Source organism: Centrocercus urophasianus, unplaced genomic scaffold (genome assembly GCF_019232065.1).
Source record: "Centrocercus urophasianus isolate 14NV4802_14NV808 unplaced genomic scaffold, USGS_Curo_1.0 seq_20, whole genome shotgun sequence".
Lineage (NCBI taxonomy): Eukaryota > Metazoa > Chordata > Aves > Galliformes > Phasianidae > Centrocercus > Centrocercus urophasianus.
This window is the reverse complement of record NW_024884756.1, coordinates 21,118,279-21,136,987: the sequence shown is the minus strand read 5'-3', so window position 1 is coordinate 21,136,987 and position 18,709 is coordinate 21,118,279. Positions and strand designations below refer to the sequence as shown.

General features: G+C 44.2%; 2 protein-coding genes across 3 annotated transcripts in view; both read left to right on the top strand.

Moving 5' to 3' along the window:
- The window catches only part of PSMD14 (proteasome 26S subunit, non-ATPase 14), a 45,280-nt gene extending 34,408 nt beyond the window's left edge, over nucleotides 1–10,872 (top strand). For both annotated transcript variants that reach the window (XM_042822186.1, XM_042822187.1), the window contains exons 8-12: nucleotides 1,645–1,752; nucleotides 4,774–4,848; nucleotides 7,052–7,177; nucleotides 8,312–8,374; nucleotides 10,437–10,872. In XM_042822186.1, the coding sequence (XP_042678120.1) occupies nucleotides 1,645–1,752; nucleotides 4,774–4,848; nucleotides 7,052–7,177; nucleotides 8,312–8,374; nucleotides 10,437–10,535 (471 nt within the window). In that variant the 3' untranslated portion in view covers nucleotides 10,536–10,872. The remainder of the gene's footprint in view (nucleotides 1–1,644; nucleotides 1,753–4,773; nucleotides 4,849–7,051; nucleotides 7,178–8,311; nucleotides 8,375–10,436) is intronic.
- Nucleotides 10,873–14,345: 3,473 nt separating this feature from the next.
- On the top strand, nucleotides 14,346–18,502 carry TBR1 (T-box brain transcription factor 1). The gene is made up of 6 exons (XM_042822576.1): nucleotides 14,346–15,037; nucleotides 15,321–15,475; nucleotides 15,726–15,847; nucleotides 16,064–16,222; nucleotides 16,730–16,791; nucleotides 17,659–18,502. Exons 1-6 carry the CDS (start codon nucleotides 14,346–14,348, stop codon nucleotides 18,500–18,502), a joined length of 2,034 nt encoding a protein of 677 aa, XP_042678510.1.
- Nucleotides 18,503–18,709: the final 207 nt, after the last annotated feature.

Sequence of the window (18,709 nt, the reverse complement as noted above, 5' to 3'; positions counted from 1 at the left end):
ATGTGGTTTGCATTTGCTGCTTATTTAGTTTGGCTTTATTGTTGTCCAGAAATGAATTATCACTGTTAACTGATGTTAATTGGGACACAGCCTAATATTTTTAACATAAAATTGTTTCATATACTTTCTACAGTATATTCTAAGCTGTGATAGATGCAGACAGGTCTGGCAGCTGAGAGGCCACTCAGTAGGCTGTTAGTGATAGTGAGTGGTACTTTGTCACTCAGCATGGCTGAAATAGTGGGGCCTGAAAAGTAAAGGTGATGAGTTAATAGGCTTTTTAAGTTTACAATTCGAAGGTATTTTGTGATAAATACTTGCTTACTAATTTCATTTAAACATCAATTATAATTAACAATTATAATCCTAATAATCCTTAATAATTATAATCCTAACAAACTTCATATGTATTTAGTTATTACTGGTGTTAATCAAGAGGAAAATGTTAGGACAGTGTGGAAAACCCAGTCTCGCCTTCTCCACAGACTTTTGGTAGGAGACAGTGTTTGATTTCTTGTTGATTCATGACAAAAGATTTAGTTCAGCTCAAATACCTCAAAATATCAGAACTAATCCTATAAATCTATCTGTTGTTGACCAGCCTGTAGGATGGGAGAGAATAAAAATGATTGCAGTAAAAGCAGCTGAGATTGAAAATATTTAGCTTGAAGATCTGGAATAACTCTTCAATGCTAGGCAGAAAAGTTGTCTGCAAAGACTGGCAAGAGCTATTTGTGTGGCTATGTGATACTGGGCCTTGTCAGAAGACTGGGGCCTGAACAGGAATGGTTGGCTTGTAATGGCGAGTGCCTGGTGAGAGTTAACTTTTTGTGTGTATTGCTGGTATGTCCTCAGTTCCATCACATCTGGTGTAGAGTTGAGTAGGTGATTGGATTTTATTCTTTGGGCCATGAAATACCATCTCCAAATATTTTCATAGTCAAATTCAGCACAGGGCAGAACAAAAATCAGTAAATTTACTTTATTTGCAAAGAAATGGCTCTGAATAATACCTACTGTGTATCTTTAAATCATAAATGACCTTGGTTTTCATATACTCTATTTTTTACTCCTGAGCATGACACTGACAAGGACTTTTTAATCCATCAGACAGTTTATAGACCCTTCCGTAGTCACAAGAAGCAAAAAGCATCTGACTAGAAGGGAATACATGGGGCAAGTTCCTTGCTAGCTATAATTTTCTTGTCATTTCAAGTATTGTGGTAGTATAATTGATGTGACAGGACTGGGCTTTAGATTCAGTCCCTTAGCTTGTGCTCACTTTCAGTTTTAGTCTCTCTCTGTCACTCACTATGACTGGATAAGATTTAGGTGACAAACATATGCATACCTTTGAAGATTAAGAGTAAATGTACATTAAAATTTGTTATCTGATTATATAATGTATATAAAACTTGCAGCTTCATGGAAAAAATAGTAATTGGTGTCACCTTACAATGCAAGGTAGTGTAGTGTGCTGATAGCTTAGCCAGCAGGAGGCTCTTTTTTATTAATATTATAATTAAATGATTTTCTGGATAAAGGCCAAAAACAGATGAGAGTTGATTGTGCCTTGTCCACTGTTGCTTGGCACTATTAGTTGCATTTTCTAAAAAGAATTGACTTGACATCTTGTTTTTACAGGTTGTTATTGATGCCTTCAGATTGATCAATGCTAATATGATGGTCTTGGGACATGAACCAAGACAAACAACTTCAAATCTGGGTCACTTAAATAAGCCATCTATCCAGGTAAAACCAGTGTTGATAATCCTGTAAATTGCAGGACCTTTTCAGCATTTTGGGGGGAAGGTGCCTGAAGACAGTACACTACAAGTTGTTTATTGTTCTCTCTATAGCATTTTTCTGCATGCCTTTAAAAGTGATGTGAATCATCAGTGGAGTTACGTATATGAAGAGTTCAAAACTGAGCCCTAAATTAGCTAGAAAAGCGTGAATTTCTGTGTAATTATTTACTGCAGAGGTTAGAGTATAATTTTTTTTTTTAATGTAAACTTCTAAAAGTAACAATTGATACCACACCACGTGACATGAAATAGGTAGGCTATTAACCTTTTTCAGTATTGCAATTTTAAATTAAAACTTTCTTATTAACTTGTCTAAACCTTCTTAAATTATTCTGGAACAAATTACGGAAATAATGTTGCCTTTCTGCTGTATGCATTGAGTGTTGTTGTGTAACATGCAATTTGGATTTAAACTTGCATTTTGTCTTAAAATTTGTCTCTGATTTTGATACGATGCAGTAATTTGCTGAGAAAAAAAAAAAAGTGGAATAGGAGATTCAGTGGATCAATAGGTCGTTTGATTGGTTGTCTCAACTATAACATTTCTGTCCTTTGGGAATGTTGTCTTATATGTATTTGGAACCATTTTGAAACTCGATATTCAGAGTTTGAATTCCAAAATTAACAATTTTGCTAGTAAGACAAAAATGTTTGTCTTGAATGAAACAAACCAGTGTTTCAAGATACAGCTTCTGGTCTGAAGCAAGTATTCCCTAGAGTAATTTAATGTTTTTATCTATCATTCTTCTGCCTCAATGTCTTTCTGTTTTTTCTCTTCAGAAAACTTTTTCCCTTTACTGTGCATTCTAACAGGCATGTGTACTTGCATCCATGTTTCTAAATTCCTTTTTTTTTTTTTGATCCTTTACTTAATAAAAATAATACCTGCTAGATAAGCATGCTAGAAAAATGACAGTATGCTAGTCATGATAGAACTCATGGAGGGAAGAAATGACCTTTGAGAGACTAGATCACCATGCTCTTAGCTTTCAAAAGATTGATTCATTTTTATTATGCATTGAAACCCTTTCTTATTAAAATAAATTATTAAAACCAGCTTGTTAAACAAGATTGTTGTATTTTACTTTCGATTTTTGAATTGGCAAAAATCATGAACATGAATAAGTTTGAAACAGACAGCTGCTGTCTTGACTGGGTATAGGCAAGCCCATGCTTGCATCTTTCAGGTTAATATCCTAACTGAGCTTCTCTGGATCGTGTGTAATGACCTCCCTTGTAAGCCCCTGAAGTATTGTTAAGTTTCATTATTTTAAGATCACTGTCACTACACTGTGGCAAATTTTAGTCCTGGGAGTTCTGGGTTTCTGTTGTTAGAGAGTTACTTGCGTAATTTTTTTGCAAATAGGCAGTGAACTGTTGCAGTGTCACCACTAAGGTAAAAGCCGTGGCTTGGTCTTAATGCACAGCTGCTTTTTTCCTGCAAGGACTCAGTTTGGTCTTGCTTTTATAATAAGTACACTGAATTACTTGGCTTCATCCTTTATTGTTGTTGTTTTTTCCCTATTTCCTTTTTTTCTTTTATGAGAAGCTTTTTTACTTGTTCTCTGTCTGTGCATCCAGTTTGTAAGGCATGTAGGAATGGCAGTTCCCATTGAAATGGTGTGCTAAGAGTAGGGTTTGCTTTAGAATGTAAAGCAAGTGTTTATTTTATGGGCTTCAGTTTATGCTGTTGCATTTGCCAAATCACAACTCCTCGCAGTGTTAAAGTAGAGTGGTTGTTTACCTTTTGTGTTTGTCCGTACTATAAAGGAATGGTTTGGGTGTATGGAAGGAAAGTTGGAGAAAGTAAGGCACCTGTCAAATCCTATGTATTATAGGAGATTTGCAACACTCCCACAGTGTCTACAACTGTTTTTAAAACAAAGCAAATTCTTATGCAGCAGTTGGTGTTAAGGGAATGACAGTGGAAACTTCTTATTGCTAATAGCTTCTGCCATAAAGTTCTTTATTCATGATAAAATCTGTATTTGATAATTCTAATTATAATCAGTAAAATGAGTAGTGCTTATCCTGAACTATTAATTCTTGTAAAAGTAATCAGTTGGTTTTTTTCAAGTCTGTGTATCTTTGAAAAGAAATGTGTTAAAAAATGCATGTCTGAGAACATTTCCAGCTTTCATCCAGATAATTTTGGTATGCTGAAATATTAAGTTGCATAAGATGCAAATGCACATGCATTCTGGATTGCTCTAAAGAATATATTTAAACATGGACAGGTGGAACAATTGAAACATAAAAAACATTTGTGACTGTGGCTTAAGTATGGTTTATCTGTTTTCTAAATATGTGCTTTGTATGTAAAGTTTTAATTGAAAATAGCAAATTATAGTTTTGCTGAAGATTTATCACATAATTTTTTAAAACTCCGCTGCACCAAATCCTAATCCAAATCACTCTTTACTCACAAAAAAAAAAAAAGTAATCCACATGAATAAAATAGAAAATCAGTGCTTAAAGATGGCGTATCACCTCATCTCGGTCACTCAGATTATGAAGTTTAAAGACAGATTTGGCAAAGGTGCAATTGTCAGAGGATATTTTTGTATTTAAAATTTTAAAATGAGCTTTGGTGTGTAGGGTGAATGTGATGCGCATAGTCAGCATTCTTCTGTTTCTAACAGAATGAGATGAGTTTTAGTAGAAATGATACCCAAATTTATTGAGTGAGGTAAGATCTGGAGGAAGTATCTGTGCATATGTATTGCTCAGCATTTGCAGGCAGCTACTGCTTTTTCTTACAATGGATGGGTGTTACTGCATGGAATAAGTCCAGTTTTAGAAACAGAAAGTATAACTGTCAGTTAACTTTGAAAGAGACGAGTAAGAAAAGGTACATTTACTTGAAGTGATGTCTGAAGATGGCTGTGTTTTAATGAACTCTTCTAACATCTCTTCATTTCAATGGCGGGTAATTTTTATGCTAACTTTACCCTGAACTTTACAGGCACTAATTCATGGACTGAACAGACATTACTATTCCATCACTATCAACTACAGGAAGAATGAACTAGAACAGAAGGTAATTATTTTTGTTTTTATTCAAAGAACAAAGAACACTGCACAAATTACATGGGATTTGTGAACTCTGATTTTAATTGCTGATTCTTTCAGGAGTTGTTTTAACAGTTCCTGGCTTATCTTCTAGAAAGCACTTAAATATGTAGTACTGTTGATGAAACCTTCTGAAAATTCATTCTAACATTCATGTAAGGATTTTTGTAACATTTGTGTCCATGTTTCACAGAAAGTCCTCGTGCTGTTCTCCACGCTTAATGGGTTTGTACAAAGTTATCAGTGATGTAGGCTCAAAGACATACTAGCTGCTTTAGGATTTTTTGGCAGGAATTACAGATGCTGGATGGCTATATTTTCTAAAATAAATTGTATGACCAAGGAGTCTTAGGTTTTTATTGGCTGTAATCACTTCAACAGAAGATGCATCCAGTTGGCATGAATAGAGCTCTTGAAGACACCACTGAGTATCAGGAAGGTAGTGATGTCCTTCTTACTTTCACGTTTACAGAAAGTAAAAAGTATTCAGTAACTGAGAAACTGAGTCTTTTGTATCAAAATTCCTCAATCGCAAGTAAAATTCTCTAGCTTGACAGTCTCAGCCAGGAGAACAAACGGGGGAAGGAATCTTATTTATCAACTACAAAAGTTAATTCTTGAAAACCAGGTTCTAAGGCTCAGATACAACTGCATGTTCGTGGCTGTGTTGCCATGAATAGTTGGATTTTGTGATGCAGCAGTCAGAATAGTTTTCTTATTTTCTACTTTTAGAGAGCTAGAAGTAATAAAAAGAGAAACAATTTTGAATAATGGAGGAATATGCTTGCAAGACTGCGCTATTATGTAGGAGAGTTACTGATTCAAAAGAACTGGATGTCTTGGGAAATGCCTATACAGCATCCAGAGGCTACCATTTCTATTAAAGTACGACTTCTTATCTGAAGTTCTTAGTCTGAATTTGGTTTAACGGTCTACATATGTAAATGGATTTTGCAAGTAGGAGAACAATCGTGACCGAATTAAGGAAGCTTCAGTCTGTGATGCAGAGTTATTTCTACCTCGCTCTCCTAAGGCAGGTTTAGATGACAGAACACCCTCATGGTGCTGGTGGTGATCTGTTACTTCCATCTGTAGAAAGAAAAGTACATGCTTCATCTATTAAAGGAGGAGCCCATTGCACAAAACCATGCTTTAAAATCCAGATAGCCTAGCTAAACTGTCCATATGCAGTTTGCCCACAACTCCTTCTGTCAGTAACTAAAATCTTGCTAATAAGAATTATGACACTTTCAGTTTGGTTCATATGTTCAAAAGCCAGGTTTCTTTGGAAGCAGTACATTGGATGAAATAGCTTCTTTCTTTCATTCAGGTAATGGGAACTGCGGGGTTTATGGATTCTTAAAAACCTCTGTAATAAATGCTTGCAAAGTAAAGGCAAGCTGAAACTGTTTGCTGAAGTAATGCTTCTTACAGTCCTTGAGTGTGCATAACTGCAAAATAGGCTTTCCTTACAGATGAAAATCAGGAAATTGCCTTTGTAACTATTTCTTTTTTTTCACAAATGTCAGAATGTTATCAGAGAGCCAGGCACATTTCAGATATTTCTAATAGCCCATGCTTTTATCGCCATCAAAAATGTGCTTCATTTTGTCAGGTTTTTAAGGCACTTTACTTTTTAGGAGGACCAACAAAAGTCATATTTTGGTTGCCTTGATGTTCATTTCTTCACAACTGCAGAAGCTGCTTTGTACAGTTCAGGATGATAAGTTAAGCCCAAATACATTTAATCAAAGCGTTAAAATATTTTTTCAAGTGTAACGCAGGCCAAAAGCTTCAACTCTTCTTCATCTGGCTGCTAAAATGTTACTAAAATGTTGCTAAAATGTTACCTACTACTTCTTTAGCAATACACTTGTGCATACTCAGCCTCCAGCAAGACCACTAAATTACCAAAGGAAAGAGTTTGTGTAGCTGTAGATGTGACCCTGGTTTCTGCACTTCATTTTTTAATTTAGGCTTCCAAAATTTTTGATCCTTAAAAACTTAAGGGAAATCTATTGTCTGCTTTAGTGGAATACTTGATAATTGTATTTCCTTAGACACTGCAAGATCAATATTTTTTATTACACTCTTAGTACTGTAAATCAGACATTGCCATGGTATTTGAATGTAGTTTATGATGCATGCTCTAAACAGGTTTTATTTTGCAGATGTTGCTAAATTTGCATAAGAAGAGTTGGATGGAAGGTTTGACACTTCAGGACTACAGTGAACACTGCAAACTCAATGAAACTGTAGTGAAGGAGATGTTAGAATTAGCTAAGAATTATAACAAGGTATTCATATCCCATAATGATGTAATTGTAATGTTTATGAAGGAATTAATCCTTGATTTCAGAAGTAAGGAGGTGATTGTCTTAAGCCCTATTCAAAATGAATTGTAAAAGATTTGGCTGTAAGAATGAAGAAATTGTTGCAGGAACTCTTTGGACCTTGGTGATTATTAAAGTGCTGTGATACATTTTCAGGCTTTGTCACAAAGTTTTTGCCCCAGATAAGCAAAATGTTTAATTACGTGTTTCCCTTTGAAATGTGAGTAATTAAATTAATTTTGTACTTGGTGAAGAGAATCTCAGATTCTCTCTCTCAGTTCAAAATGAAATTGTGCTCTTCATTCCTTCAGCTAAGGTCTACTTGGCCAGACTTCAGAATAGCAGAAGAAAGGTTGTTTATTGGTATCATTACAGTAGAGAGGCAGGTAGTAAATATTTAGAACTCATTCTAGAGCCTGATTGCATGCTCTTTTTAGAGAAAGAAATTGTTATTGGGGCTGAAAGAAGAATCAGTTATCTGTACTGTTTTAATACTGGCCTTTTTCGAAATATTAGATCTCAACAACCATTCCAGAAGTAGTAAGCTTGTCAGTCATTATTGATGAGGGCTGTTTTTTTTCTGAAATCTTCTAAGAAGCCCTTAAAAGTAAAATTCAGAATTTCATTCACTAGGTGAGTTAGTGGATTTGCATAGTACAGATGCTGTATCTGAAGACAACAGAATATGATAAAAATGTGTTGGTGACTATAAGCACTATAAAATGTACTTGTGATCAAACCTCTAATATATATTGAAACAATGTAGACAACTTTCTTTTTGCTTTTTGTTGTACCAGTTCAACCTTAATCTTTTAGCATTTTTGCTTGAAAGAGATTTGTGAATCCATTTTGCTTATCTGACAATGAAACCATTCATGAGTATTTGCCTTGATCTTTTGCGCTGGCACTTGGTAATTAAACCTATGTCTGCTGAAAAGCTGAAGTCCCTTTCTTTTTGACTTTCTAAAAGTGTCGCTGTTTGATTTTTTTTTTTTTTTTTTTTTTTTTTTTAAATTGAAATATACTTGAGAATCTCATGGCTTGGGGAAAAAGTAAATGAAATCTGAAACATTGACCTTTTCTGTGTTTCGTTCACAGGCTGTTGAAGAAGAAGATAAGATGACACCTGAACAGCTGGCAATAAAAAATGTTGGCAAGCAGGTGAGGTGTGATGAATTAGAGGTGGAATGATACTCTTCCTTCATTCTAAATATTAATTTCCTTACATGTGCATAGGTGATTTTATTTCTACATGCAAGATATTCTCAATGCTCCAAATAATGAATTTATTTTTGCTGAAGATTGTTGTGTAGGGCACAAGGCTTTTGGCCTTAGGTAATCTTTAGAATATCGGCAAGTTGCACTCTGTATGCATTTGTATTAGATGCTGAGGAGCACTGTTGAGATTTGGTAGCTTTTCCTTTTTATTCTCCTTTTCAAGGAGGTACACAAAGATATCCTAATCTGTTGTACTGTCAGGGAGGTCAAAACCAGGAAGGCTTTTAAAGAACGGCAATATTGAAAAGATGAGAGTGTACTTTGTACCTTATTGTGGCTAAAGAGCCAGCTCACCCCATCCTCCTTCATAAGCACACTGTCAGTGCTGAGCTCCAATATGTGTGAGAGCAAGTAAGCTGCGTTGCTTCCTATCGCTATTGGAGTGAAACACTTGAGAACCGTAACTGAAACTGAAAACCTCTATTCAAATCATTCCATCCCTTTGCAATGTCCGGATGCAGAGGGCTTCACAGAAAAATACTTATATGTATGACTTTGACCTACAAGCTGAGGAAATGTGCTCTGGGAAAAAAAAAGGATAAACAAGCAAAACAAGTTGGTAAGAGATTGTGTTCATAATTCAAGAGAGGCAGTGGAAACAAGAAATAGCTTTATAAGTGAAGAGTAAATCCTTGAAGAACCAGTATTTATTGTATTGCTAATAACAGAAGAATTTAAAGGATTCTGGATAGCTCTTACGTGTCAGCTTCTAGCAACTGTGTCATAACACATCTACACTATTGTTCGGTCACACATGTATTTCTGTAGCAGTCAGAACAATAGAGTGTATGCTCGTCTACACAAACATAAATATATATAATAAAACATGTAACAAGGTTTGTATTTTAAGAGCTTTGATGTTATCTTAAACATGATTTGGGCTTCACTCATCTTTTAAATCATTATGAGGGGAAAAAAATATGTTTTGATTAAGTTCTTTCTAAAGAAAAGCCATTTTTCCTGATAAAATTACTAAGTAATTTTCACATGTTTTTATTTCTCTGCAACTTATATAGAAAATTTTGTAAACAGACAGCTGCTCACAATAGGTTTGTCAGGTTACTTGGAACAGAGAATATTGGAGAACTACGTGATCTTTGAATTGTTTAAAGAAAGATACCATATGTTTTATGGCATTCTTTACACTGATTTTCTAGTTCATACTTATGTAAGTTGAATTGGTTCATTAGATTTTGACAATAGTTCTTTTTAAGTACAAGTTAAAATTCCGACGTGATTGCCTTCCATATTTTCTTTATGCACAAGAAGGTGACAATGCTGCAATGTAAATAAAATACTAAAAATAAAGTTTTTAAAATGTGCCAGATAATGTTGTGGCGCTTTCATATTAATTAATTTCATTTCTGAAAAAGTTTATGAATGTGGCCAAATGTTGAACCCCCAAATAATCAAATTATTCTATGTGAATGCCCAGAAGTGCCCACTCCTTTGAGCAATAGCCTGGAGGGATGGGTATTTTGAGAATGCTCCTTAGGTTTAACATTGCATTTTTCAGAACTTCGAACACCTCGTTGTGCACTTGTGTTTATTTTTTGTGGGCATTTGTGTGCTGATTTTCTCATGGTCCTACAACTACTCAAAGATTTTACAGGACTAGGTTGCACTTTTGCACAAATATCTGAAAACAAATTGAAACTGAGGTGAATTCCTCATGTAGTATTTTGTTTTTAAAACTCACAGCTATTGTGGTACTCTTCAGAGGCTGTATAGAAATGCAGTCCCTAAACTGATTCTCAATTTCTCTGAGTGATAGTATGGACTAAGCAATTTCTGAATTTCTATATGATAAGTCTAATTAGAAAACAACATTTTGGAGCATCACCAGCCTCTTAAACTTGCAGTGGTTTTGCATAGAAATGATGTAATTACAACTATTCATGGAGACATTTTACTCATTTCTCTTATGGCATCTTTTGTTTTTCAGGACCCCAAACGTCATTTAGAAGAGCATGTGGATGTGCTGATGACTTCAAACATTGTCCAGTGTTTAGCTGCTATGTTGGATACAGTTGTATTTAAATAACCCATTTCCTGTTTGTGATGCTTTCTGTGTATATTTGTTTATTGTTTCTAATACTCACAAACAGAGACTGTTGAGGCAATATTTGGTTAAACAGGGACATCTGACTTCATTTGCAGTCTAAGTCTAAGCAGCTCTCTAACACCCTCCAGTCTCTAACTGTGCAGTTGCTTCAGTTTCCTTACATCAGGGTCTTTACAGATTCCAAAGCAATTTAAGAACACAATGTGGGCAAAAGTGTATTAAATTTTCATTTGATATTTGGGGGAAAAAAATCAGTAGTACATATATATTTTGATTGTTGCAACATAATAAAAATACATTTACAAGCCTGTCTTAAGTTCTGGAAGATCTTCTTTGTGAAATAGTGGGGGGAATTAATGATGTAGAAAAAGTGCTGGTGAAACACATTTCTACCCACTGTCGCACTACTGAGATAGTAGTTGCTAGGACAGCAAAAAAAAATTTCTAATGAAACTTGGCTCCCATTGATTGTCAAATATTCTTTTTCAGATTAAAAAAAAAAAAAAAAGGTACTAGCACTGAATTCCAAGGCTATAGAAAAACCAAAATGCTGAAAGTTATGCTAACAACTCTCTTTCAATAGTATTCAAACTGTAATATCCACAGAAGACAACTAACCTTATGAAAATGCATTCAGTTATGCTGATAACTGATTCACACAATGCTCACCAGCCGTGTCATAAATAGCAGTATTCTGAGAATAAATGCTGAAGTGGCAGAGGCTGCTCTAAGGTTATAGGAACCTTTCCTCCTGTGAAAGAGGAGGTACATGAGGTGCCCGTATGTATAAATATAAGGAAAGAGTCCCAGCTGGAATATGACATTTGAAACCCTTTCCACAGACTGGAGAGGAAAATGCTTCCCACAGGGCGAGTGGGTTTGGCTGTGTAGTTTAAGGCAGACAAAGCAAAGTACTGGGCTTTAGGGGGTGCCTCTGGGTTTGGGCAGGTGCTGGGGAGTTTGGTTGGATTTTTGGTGTTGGAGGTGATTAGGCTGCTTTGAGCCTTTTGTCTGGTGGAAGTGTTCTCTTTCTGTGTCACTCATTCATAATGTTTCAACTGCTGGAATTGTTAAAAAACTGTAGCAGATGAGTATTTTAAAACTCCTAGATACATCTTTTTGTTTTGTTTTGAAGTATTTTAAGCAAATTGACTATTTACGTGGTAAACAAATAGACCCTAAAATTATGTCTTATTTCTGACATGGTGCTGAGGAATTTTCTATTTATTTGTTCATTATCATTCAAACATTCTTCTGTTTTCTTATTTAGGCTTCTAACTATTTTCAAGTAGCTCTCTCTCAAAGTATATTTAGCATGCATTTACTTCAGATGGAAACATGTAGATTTTTACAGCTGCCCTCCTTATGGCCTTCCCTCTGCCCCCACAGTAGGCAGCAGAAAATGGAGACAACAAACCACGTTTGCCTGCGGTTAAGATCAGTGGAAGTGCTTTCTGGCCATCCCTTGAAGAAGGCTTATGAGGGCCAGGCGCTTGTCTCGTGTGTCCCCCTTGCATTGGGAGGGACACGGCTACTGGGGGCTGGGGTAACGTAGTGCTGCAGAATGGGGGGAGCTCTTGGCAGTGCTCCATGTAACATGCATGCAAGGCCAGGGCAAGTAGGCAGCTAAACCTGTGGTTTGTGCACATTCTAAATTTATTTTGACAAATGTACATTTTATAGAGAGTGGCTGAAGAGAGTCTTGGAGATGCAGATCCCCTGCAGCATGAGCTTATGCTGCAATGCCACTCTTTCCATCCAGTACCCGGTTTCACTTGCAGAGGCATGATTTTCCATTTACTGAGATGTTTCATGAATAATCAAAAAGCTGTTTTTGGGGGCATCTCTCCTCATTTTTGTCCAGTGCTTTAGGAGCTACACAGAGGATTTGGAAGAGTGCATGTGTGCGTGCAGTAACCTGAAAGGCAGCCACCCAGGCCAGCGGAAAGAGGTCTGTGAGCAGCTGCCTTCAGAGCCTGCAGCCACAGCCCTTCATTAGCAGCCTGACCCCTCGTCACCTGTATCAGTGAACCTCTCCTCCTGTCTGTGACGGTTCTGGAGCACCACCTGCCATTGCATCTCTCTCCATTATACCAGTTTAGGAGTTGTGCACTGAGGATTTTTGGCATACATTAACACTTCCATGTGATTGGCAGTACACCACTGAATTCATTGCAGATCTGCGCATGTATGGGGGTAGCGACACAATTCAAGGCCGCATTTCATGGGGTCGAGCTATGTTTCAACATAGCTCCTGCCTATGTACCCAACCCCATTCCCTTTGCACTGGGGTTGAGCAGAGAAATGCGGAGGCAGGCACGTGGGCGAGATAGGTCAGGGGCAGAATTAGGGCTGAGAGGGATAAAGCACCAAATGGGGAAGACACAGTACAGAAAGTTGCCTGTGCCATACCACCAGACTGTGAGCAAACACCTGCTTTTTGCTTCATGCATGATTTTGTTCGAATAATTTCCACGCAGAGTGTGCAGAATAGCTTCTCTGACACATCAGCCGCTGGGACGGGCTGCTGAGCGATTCCCAAATGGCTGCGAGAGGTGGGAGTCTGAACCTGCCCTGTGATGGCCAGCACACCCCGGGCTGAATGCGCGAAGTTGCTGCCGGTGTGCATCTGGCGGTGGGGCGGCCCGGTTGCGTTAGCCTGGTGCGGAATTGGAAGCTGGTGTCAACTGGGAAGAGAGACGGTGGGAGGCATCCCCGGGGTCCAAAGCGCTAAGGGGAAAATAGCAAGAAAAATCAACCGAGTGTGCTTCCCTCCGGAGCAATAATAATAATAATACGGACGCAAGCGGGGCTTTTAACAGCTCTTCAGTTCGCCCAGGGAGGGCAGCGGGAGCACCGGGGGCCCCAGAGGCTCCTCCGCGGCCTTCCCCGGGTTCCCCTCCTCTCCGCCCCGAGGGCCGGGCGGCTCCGGTCTGCGGCCGCGGCCCGGCGGGAGGAGGCCGTGCGCTGCCGCGAGGCGCCAAGCCGTGCCGGCAACACGCTACCGAAGCTCTCCCTCCCCTCGCAGAGCCGCGTGCGGGACTGAGTCACACCGAGGGGAAACGGCGGCGAGAGGCGCGAGCCCCGAAGCAAGAACGGATGGCTGGACGCCGTCCGTGTTGTTTTGCTGATAATCCCCGGCATTACGGCGCCCCGATATTTATTTCCACGGAACCCGTGAACGCGCGGCGGACGCGTCGGGGCAGCCGGGCTGCACGGTTCTCGCTATTCCCCAACTCGGGGCCGAGCCCCGGGGCCCGGCGGCCGTCCCCGCAGGCGGGGCGGGGGCGCGCGGCGTTGGGGCCGCGTTCCAGCCGCGGTCGAAAAAGAACAGAAATGCGGGAAAGGTCACAGAATAACGAGCTCTCACAGCAAACACGCTCTTCCCTTCCCCCTTCGCCTTCCTTCTATCTCACAATAAAATCATCTCCTTCAATTTGCCATGATCGTCGCGACCGGGAGCCAGGTGATTATCCTAATTAATGTCTATCTAATTAAATTACTGTCAGCGGTTAACCAATGGCAGGAGCCGTTTCATCCTCTCCACAAGCAGCGAGATCAAAAGTGAGTCTTTCCTGATTGCTGCATAGTGTCAATTGGCCAATCTCTTCTCCCAGGGAAGAAAAAAAAAAAAAAAAAAAAAAAAAAAAAAAAAGTAAATCAAACGTTTGGGAAGCATTTGGTGGATGAAGTGCTTTCTGCCTACCGAGGGTCCCAGGATGTCTCGCTTCTGGTAGCGAGCAGCCCTCAGCTCCAGGGACGGAAGGGTTATTGCTGCGGTGCAGAGCGATGCAGCTGGAGCATTGTCTTTCTCCCTCTATCATGCTCTCCAAGAAATTTCTCAATGTGAGCAGCAGTTACCCACACACAGGCGGATCCGAGCTTGCCTTGCATGATCATCCCATTATCTCGACCACTGACAACCTGGAGAGAAGTTCACCTTTGAAAAAAATTACCAGGGGGATGACGAATCAGTCAGATACAGACAATTTTCCCGACTCCAAGGACACACCAGGGGACGTCCAGAGAAATAAACTCTCTCCCGTCTTGGACGGGGTCTCCGAGCTTCGTCACAGTTTCGATGGATCTGCCGCAGATCGCTATCTGCTCTCTCAGTCCAGCCAGCCCCAGTCTGCTGCCTCCGCGCCCAGTGCCATGTTCCCCTACCCCGGCCAGCACGGACCTGCTCACCCGGCCTTCTCCATCGCCAGCCCCAGCCGCTACATGGCTCACCACCCCGTCATCACCAACGGCGCCTATAACAGCCTCCTGTCCAACTCCTCGCCGCAGGGCTACCCGGCGCCGGGCTACCCCTACCCCCAGCAGTATGGCCAGTCCTACCAGGGCGCCCCGTTCTACCAGTTCTCCTCCGCCCAGCCGGGGCTGGTGCCGGGCAAGGCGCAGGTCTACCTGTGCAACAGGCCGCTCTGGCTGAAATTCCACCGGCACCAGACGGAGATGATCATCACCAAGCAGGGCAGGTAAGCCGCCGCCGCCGCCGCGCGGAGCCGCCGCGGGAGCCGCCCGCCGCCACCGCCCCGGGGGAGCCGCCGGGACCCGGGCAGCCCCGCGCCCATCCCCACGCGCAGCGCTGCGCCCCGGGCACGGACCCGCGCCGGGATTTTATTCCCTGCTCGCTGCCGGGAGCTGCGAGGATGGCATCGCCGGACGGCTCCTCCGCGGGCACGAATCGCCGCTTGCTTTCTTTTTCCTTTTTTTTTTTTTTTCCTTTTTTTGCCCTTTTTTTTTTTTTTTTTTTTATAGGCGCATGTTCCCTTTCCTAAGTTTTAATATTTCTGGTCTCGACCCCACGGCTCACTACAATATTTTTGTGGATGTAATTTTGGCGGATCCTAACCACTGGAGGTTTCAGGGAGGCAAATGGGTTCCTTGCGGCAAGGCAGACACCAATGTACAAGGCAAGTTTCTCTAATTAACACTTTTCTCGACACATATGTAGGTGAGAACGATTAATTAAAGCCTTTGTGAGCCGGCTCGTACAAGGAAAGGCCGGCGATGCTTTGAGAAAGGAGAGGGTGGAGGAGAAAGCGGAGGGCGATAGGGAGCGCGGTGCGAGAGGGGCCGCGGAGACCGGCGCTGCCTGCGCGGGGGCTCCGCGCTCTTGCGGGCCCGGTGCAAACCGCGATGCTGCTCTGTCGTTCTGCCCAGGGAACCGCGTGTACATGCACCCCGACTCCCCCAACACGGGAGCGCACTGGATGCGCCAGGAGATCTCCTTTGGGAAGCTCAAACTTACCAACAATAAAGGAGCATCGAACAACAACGGGCAGGTCAGTGGGGGGAACGGCTCCGTTAATTTTTGTTGCCTCGGGAGAACCCCGCACTGCCCGATCGGACGTATATACATATTTTAGTCATGATTTTACGTGACCGCGGCCGGCTGCCGGGGCAGAGGCGCTCCGGGAGGGCGGCGGCGGGTCCTTCCCGGCCCCGTCCTTCCCGCTCTGATCCCCGCTTCTCCCCGCTCCCGTCCCTGTGCCCGACAGATGGTGGTCCTGCAGTCCCTGCACAAGTACCAGCCCCGCCTGCACGTGGTGGAGGTGAACGAAGACGGCACGGAGGACACCAACCAGCCGGGCAGGGTGCAGACCTTCACCTTCCCCGAGACGCAGTTCATTGCGGTCACCGCCTACCAGAACACCGATGTAAGGCGCTCCCCGCAGGGCGCGGCCGCTTCTCCCCCGCTCTGAGCCCTCCGCTTTGCCTTTCCCCTGGGCCGAGCGCGGCGTTTCCCCGTGCTCCGCTCGGAGCGGCCCCGCGGGGACCGTTAGCGCGGCCGAGCTGAGCGTTCCGCGACGTCGTTCTCGGTCTCAGTGCCCGCCGCGCCCTGCCCTGACCGCGCGGCCCCGGACTCCTTGTGTTCAATGCGGCGAGAGATCGCGTCTCTGCCCGCGCCTGGGTGTATTACGGGACGCAGATCGAGTAACGATACTTCTGAAAACACGGGGTTAAATGGGATATTAATCGTAATTTTTAGAATAAAGTAAATCTTAGCGTTCCCTTTGCGATGTCTGTGGGCACGCCGCCGCGTTATCTCCGCGCCTTAGCGGCGATCCGGCCGCCGGAGCGCTGCTCGGTCCCGTCTGAACGCCGCAGGCGGCAGCGGGGAGGACGTTCCCTCTCTTACGCCGCGCTCTGCTCCCCTTCCTCAGATCACGCAGCTGAAAATCGACCACAACCCCTTCGCCAAAGGCTTCCGGGACAACTACGACACGTAAGTGGCCGCGCCGCGCCTTAGAGCGGCCTCCGGGGCAGCGGGCGGGGGCGGCCCGCGACTCCCGGTGCGCGCAGCGGGGAGGGCGCGGTTGTGGCCTCCGTGTTCGTTTCGTGCAGCTGAGCGCCAGGCGCGTCCGCCCGGTTTGATACTGTGGGGCTCCACCGTCTCCGCTGCCCCTGGGAGAGTCCTCTCGCCCCGCGCTGCCCTGGGATCACCGCGTGTGGCTTTCCGAGAGGCCCGGTAGCCTTCGGCCGAGAGGGCCTTCGCCCTTTTTGGAGGGAAAAACTTGACGGGGAGTTGCTGCAAAAAAAACGGGGGGAGGGGGAAGCTTGATGTTGTCTCGCACGTTGGATTTGTTTAAGGGCCAAGTTTATTTTGGATAAGAAATTCCAGGAGGCGTGGAGGGTTAATTAAAGCACAGTTTTAGCCTGAATTAAATACAGATAGTAGTTATTCATCCATTAAAGTTTTTATAATAGCAAATTGCAGCCCAGCATGGGAGAATTATATATAGGCCACGCAGGGATGCGTCTGGTTCCTCTTTTCCTACAGTAGGTGTTTAAAGATTAGCTTAATTTAAAAACTGTAAAACGTTGACGATTCGTCTGTGATTCTCAATAATAAGTGTTAAGCAGCCGCCACAATCCCGTAGACTGCTCTCCGCAGTGGCCGGACCGGGCCAACTGTTGCGCTCGTAGCGGGAGCAGCGGCTGTGCGGCACAGACGCTCTAGGGGCTCGGAGATGGAGCCCAGCGCTCGGGGATCCCCGTTCAGAGCGGGGCTGAGGGCGTGGGGCCGCGAGTCGGCCGTCCGTGCCCAGGCCGTGGCGGCTGGCACCCAGCTCTGTCCCCTTCGCTCCCGCAGGATCTACACGGGCTGCGACATGGACCGGCTGACGCCTTCCCCCAACGACTCGCCCCGCTCGCAGATCGTGCCTGGGGCCCGCTACGCCATGGCCGGCTCCTTCCTCCAGGACCAGTTCGTGAGTAACTACGCCAAGTCCCGCTTCCACCCCGGGGCAGGAGCCGGCCCGGGACCCGGCGCCGACCGCAGCGTGCCCCACACCAACGGGCTGCTCTCCCCACAGCAAGCCGAGGATCCGGGGGCCCCCTCGCCGCAGCGCTGGTTCGTCGCCCCCGCCAACAACCGCCTCGACTTCGCCGCCTCCGCCTACGACACGGCCACCGACTTCGCCGGCAACGCGGCCACGCTGCTCTCCTACGCGGCGGCCGGCGTCAAGGCTCTGCCTCTGCAGGCGGCCGGTTGCGCGGGGCGGCCGCTTGGCTACTACGCCGACCCGTCCGGCTGGGGGGCCCGCAGCCCCCCGCAGTACTGCAGCAAGTCGGGCTCCGTGCTCTCCTGCTGGCCCAACAGCGCGGCGGCAGCGCGCATGGCTGCCGGCAACCCCTACTTGGGGGAGGAGGCGGAGAGCCTGGCTCCCGAGCGCTCCCCTCTGCCGGGCGCCGAGGACTCCAAGCCCAAAGATTTGTCCGACTCTAGCTGGATCGAGACTCCGTCGTCCATTAAGTCCATCGATTCCACCGATTCTGGGATTTACGAGCAGGCCAAAAGAAGGCGGATCTCCCCCTCGGACACCCCGGTGTCCGAGAGCTCCTCGCCCCTCAAGAGCGAGGTTCTCACCCAGCGGGACTGCGATAAGACCTGCGCCAAGGACATCGGCTACTACGGCTTCTATTCGCACAGCTAGGCGCGGCCCGGCCCGGCCCCGCCGCCGTTTTGCACAAGAACCTCTCCGCGGTTAGCGCACTGACCCCCTCCCCATCCGCCCCGGCCCGGCAGGGAGGGAGGCAGAGCCGCCGCCGCCGCCCCCCTCCCCGCCCGCCCCCGCGAGGCTCCGGGCGGCCCCGCCGCACCCCACTGGCAGTAGGATGCTCAGCCTCCAACCGTACAGCGC

What these genes read in the sequence shown, in the direction of transcription:
- TBR1 (XM_042822576.1), top strand. Translation starts at nt 14,346, where the DNA reads ATGCAGCTGGAGCATTGTCTTTCTCCCTCTATCATGCTCTCCAAGAAA. An exon ending in ATCATCACCAAGCAGGGCAG is followed by an intron (nt 15,038 to 15,320) that starts GTAAGCCGCCGC and finishes TTTTTTTTATAG; the next exon opens with GCGCATGTTCCCTTTCCTAA. An exon ending in GGCAGACACCAATGTACAAG is followed by an intron (nt 15,476 to 15,725) that starts GCAAGTTTCTCT and finishes CGTTCTGCCCAG; the next exon opens with GGAACCGCGTGTACATGCAC.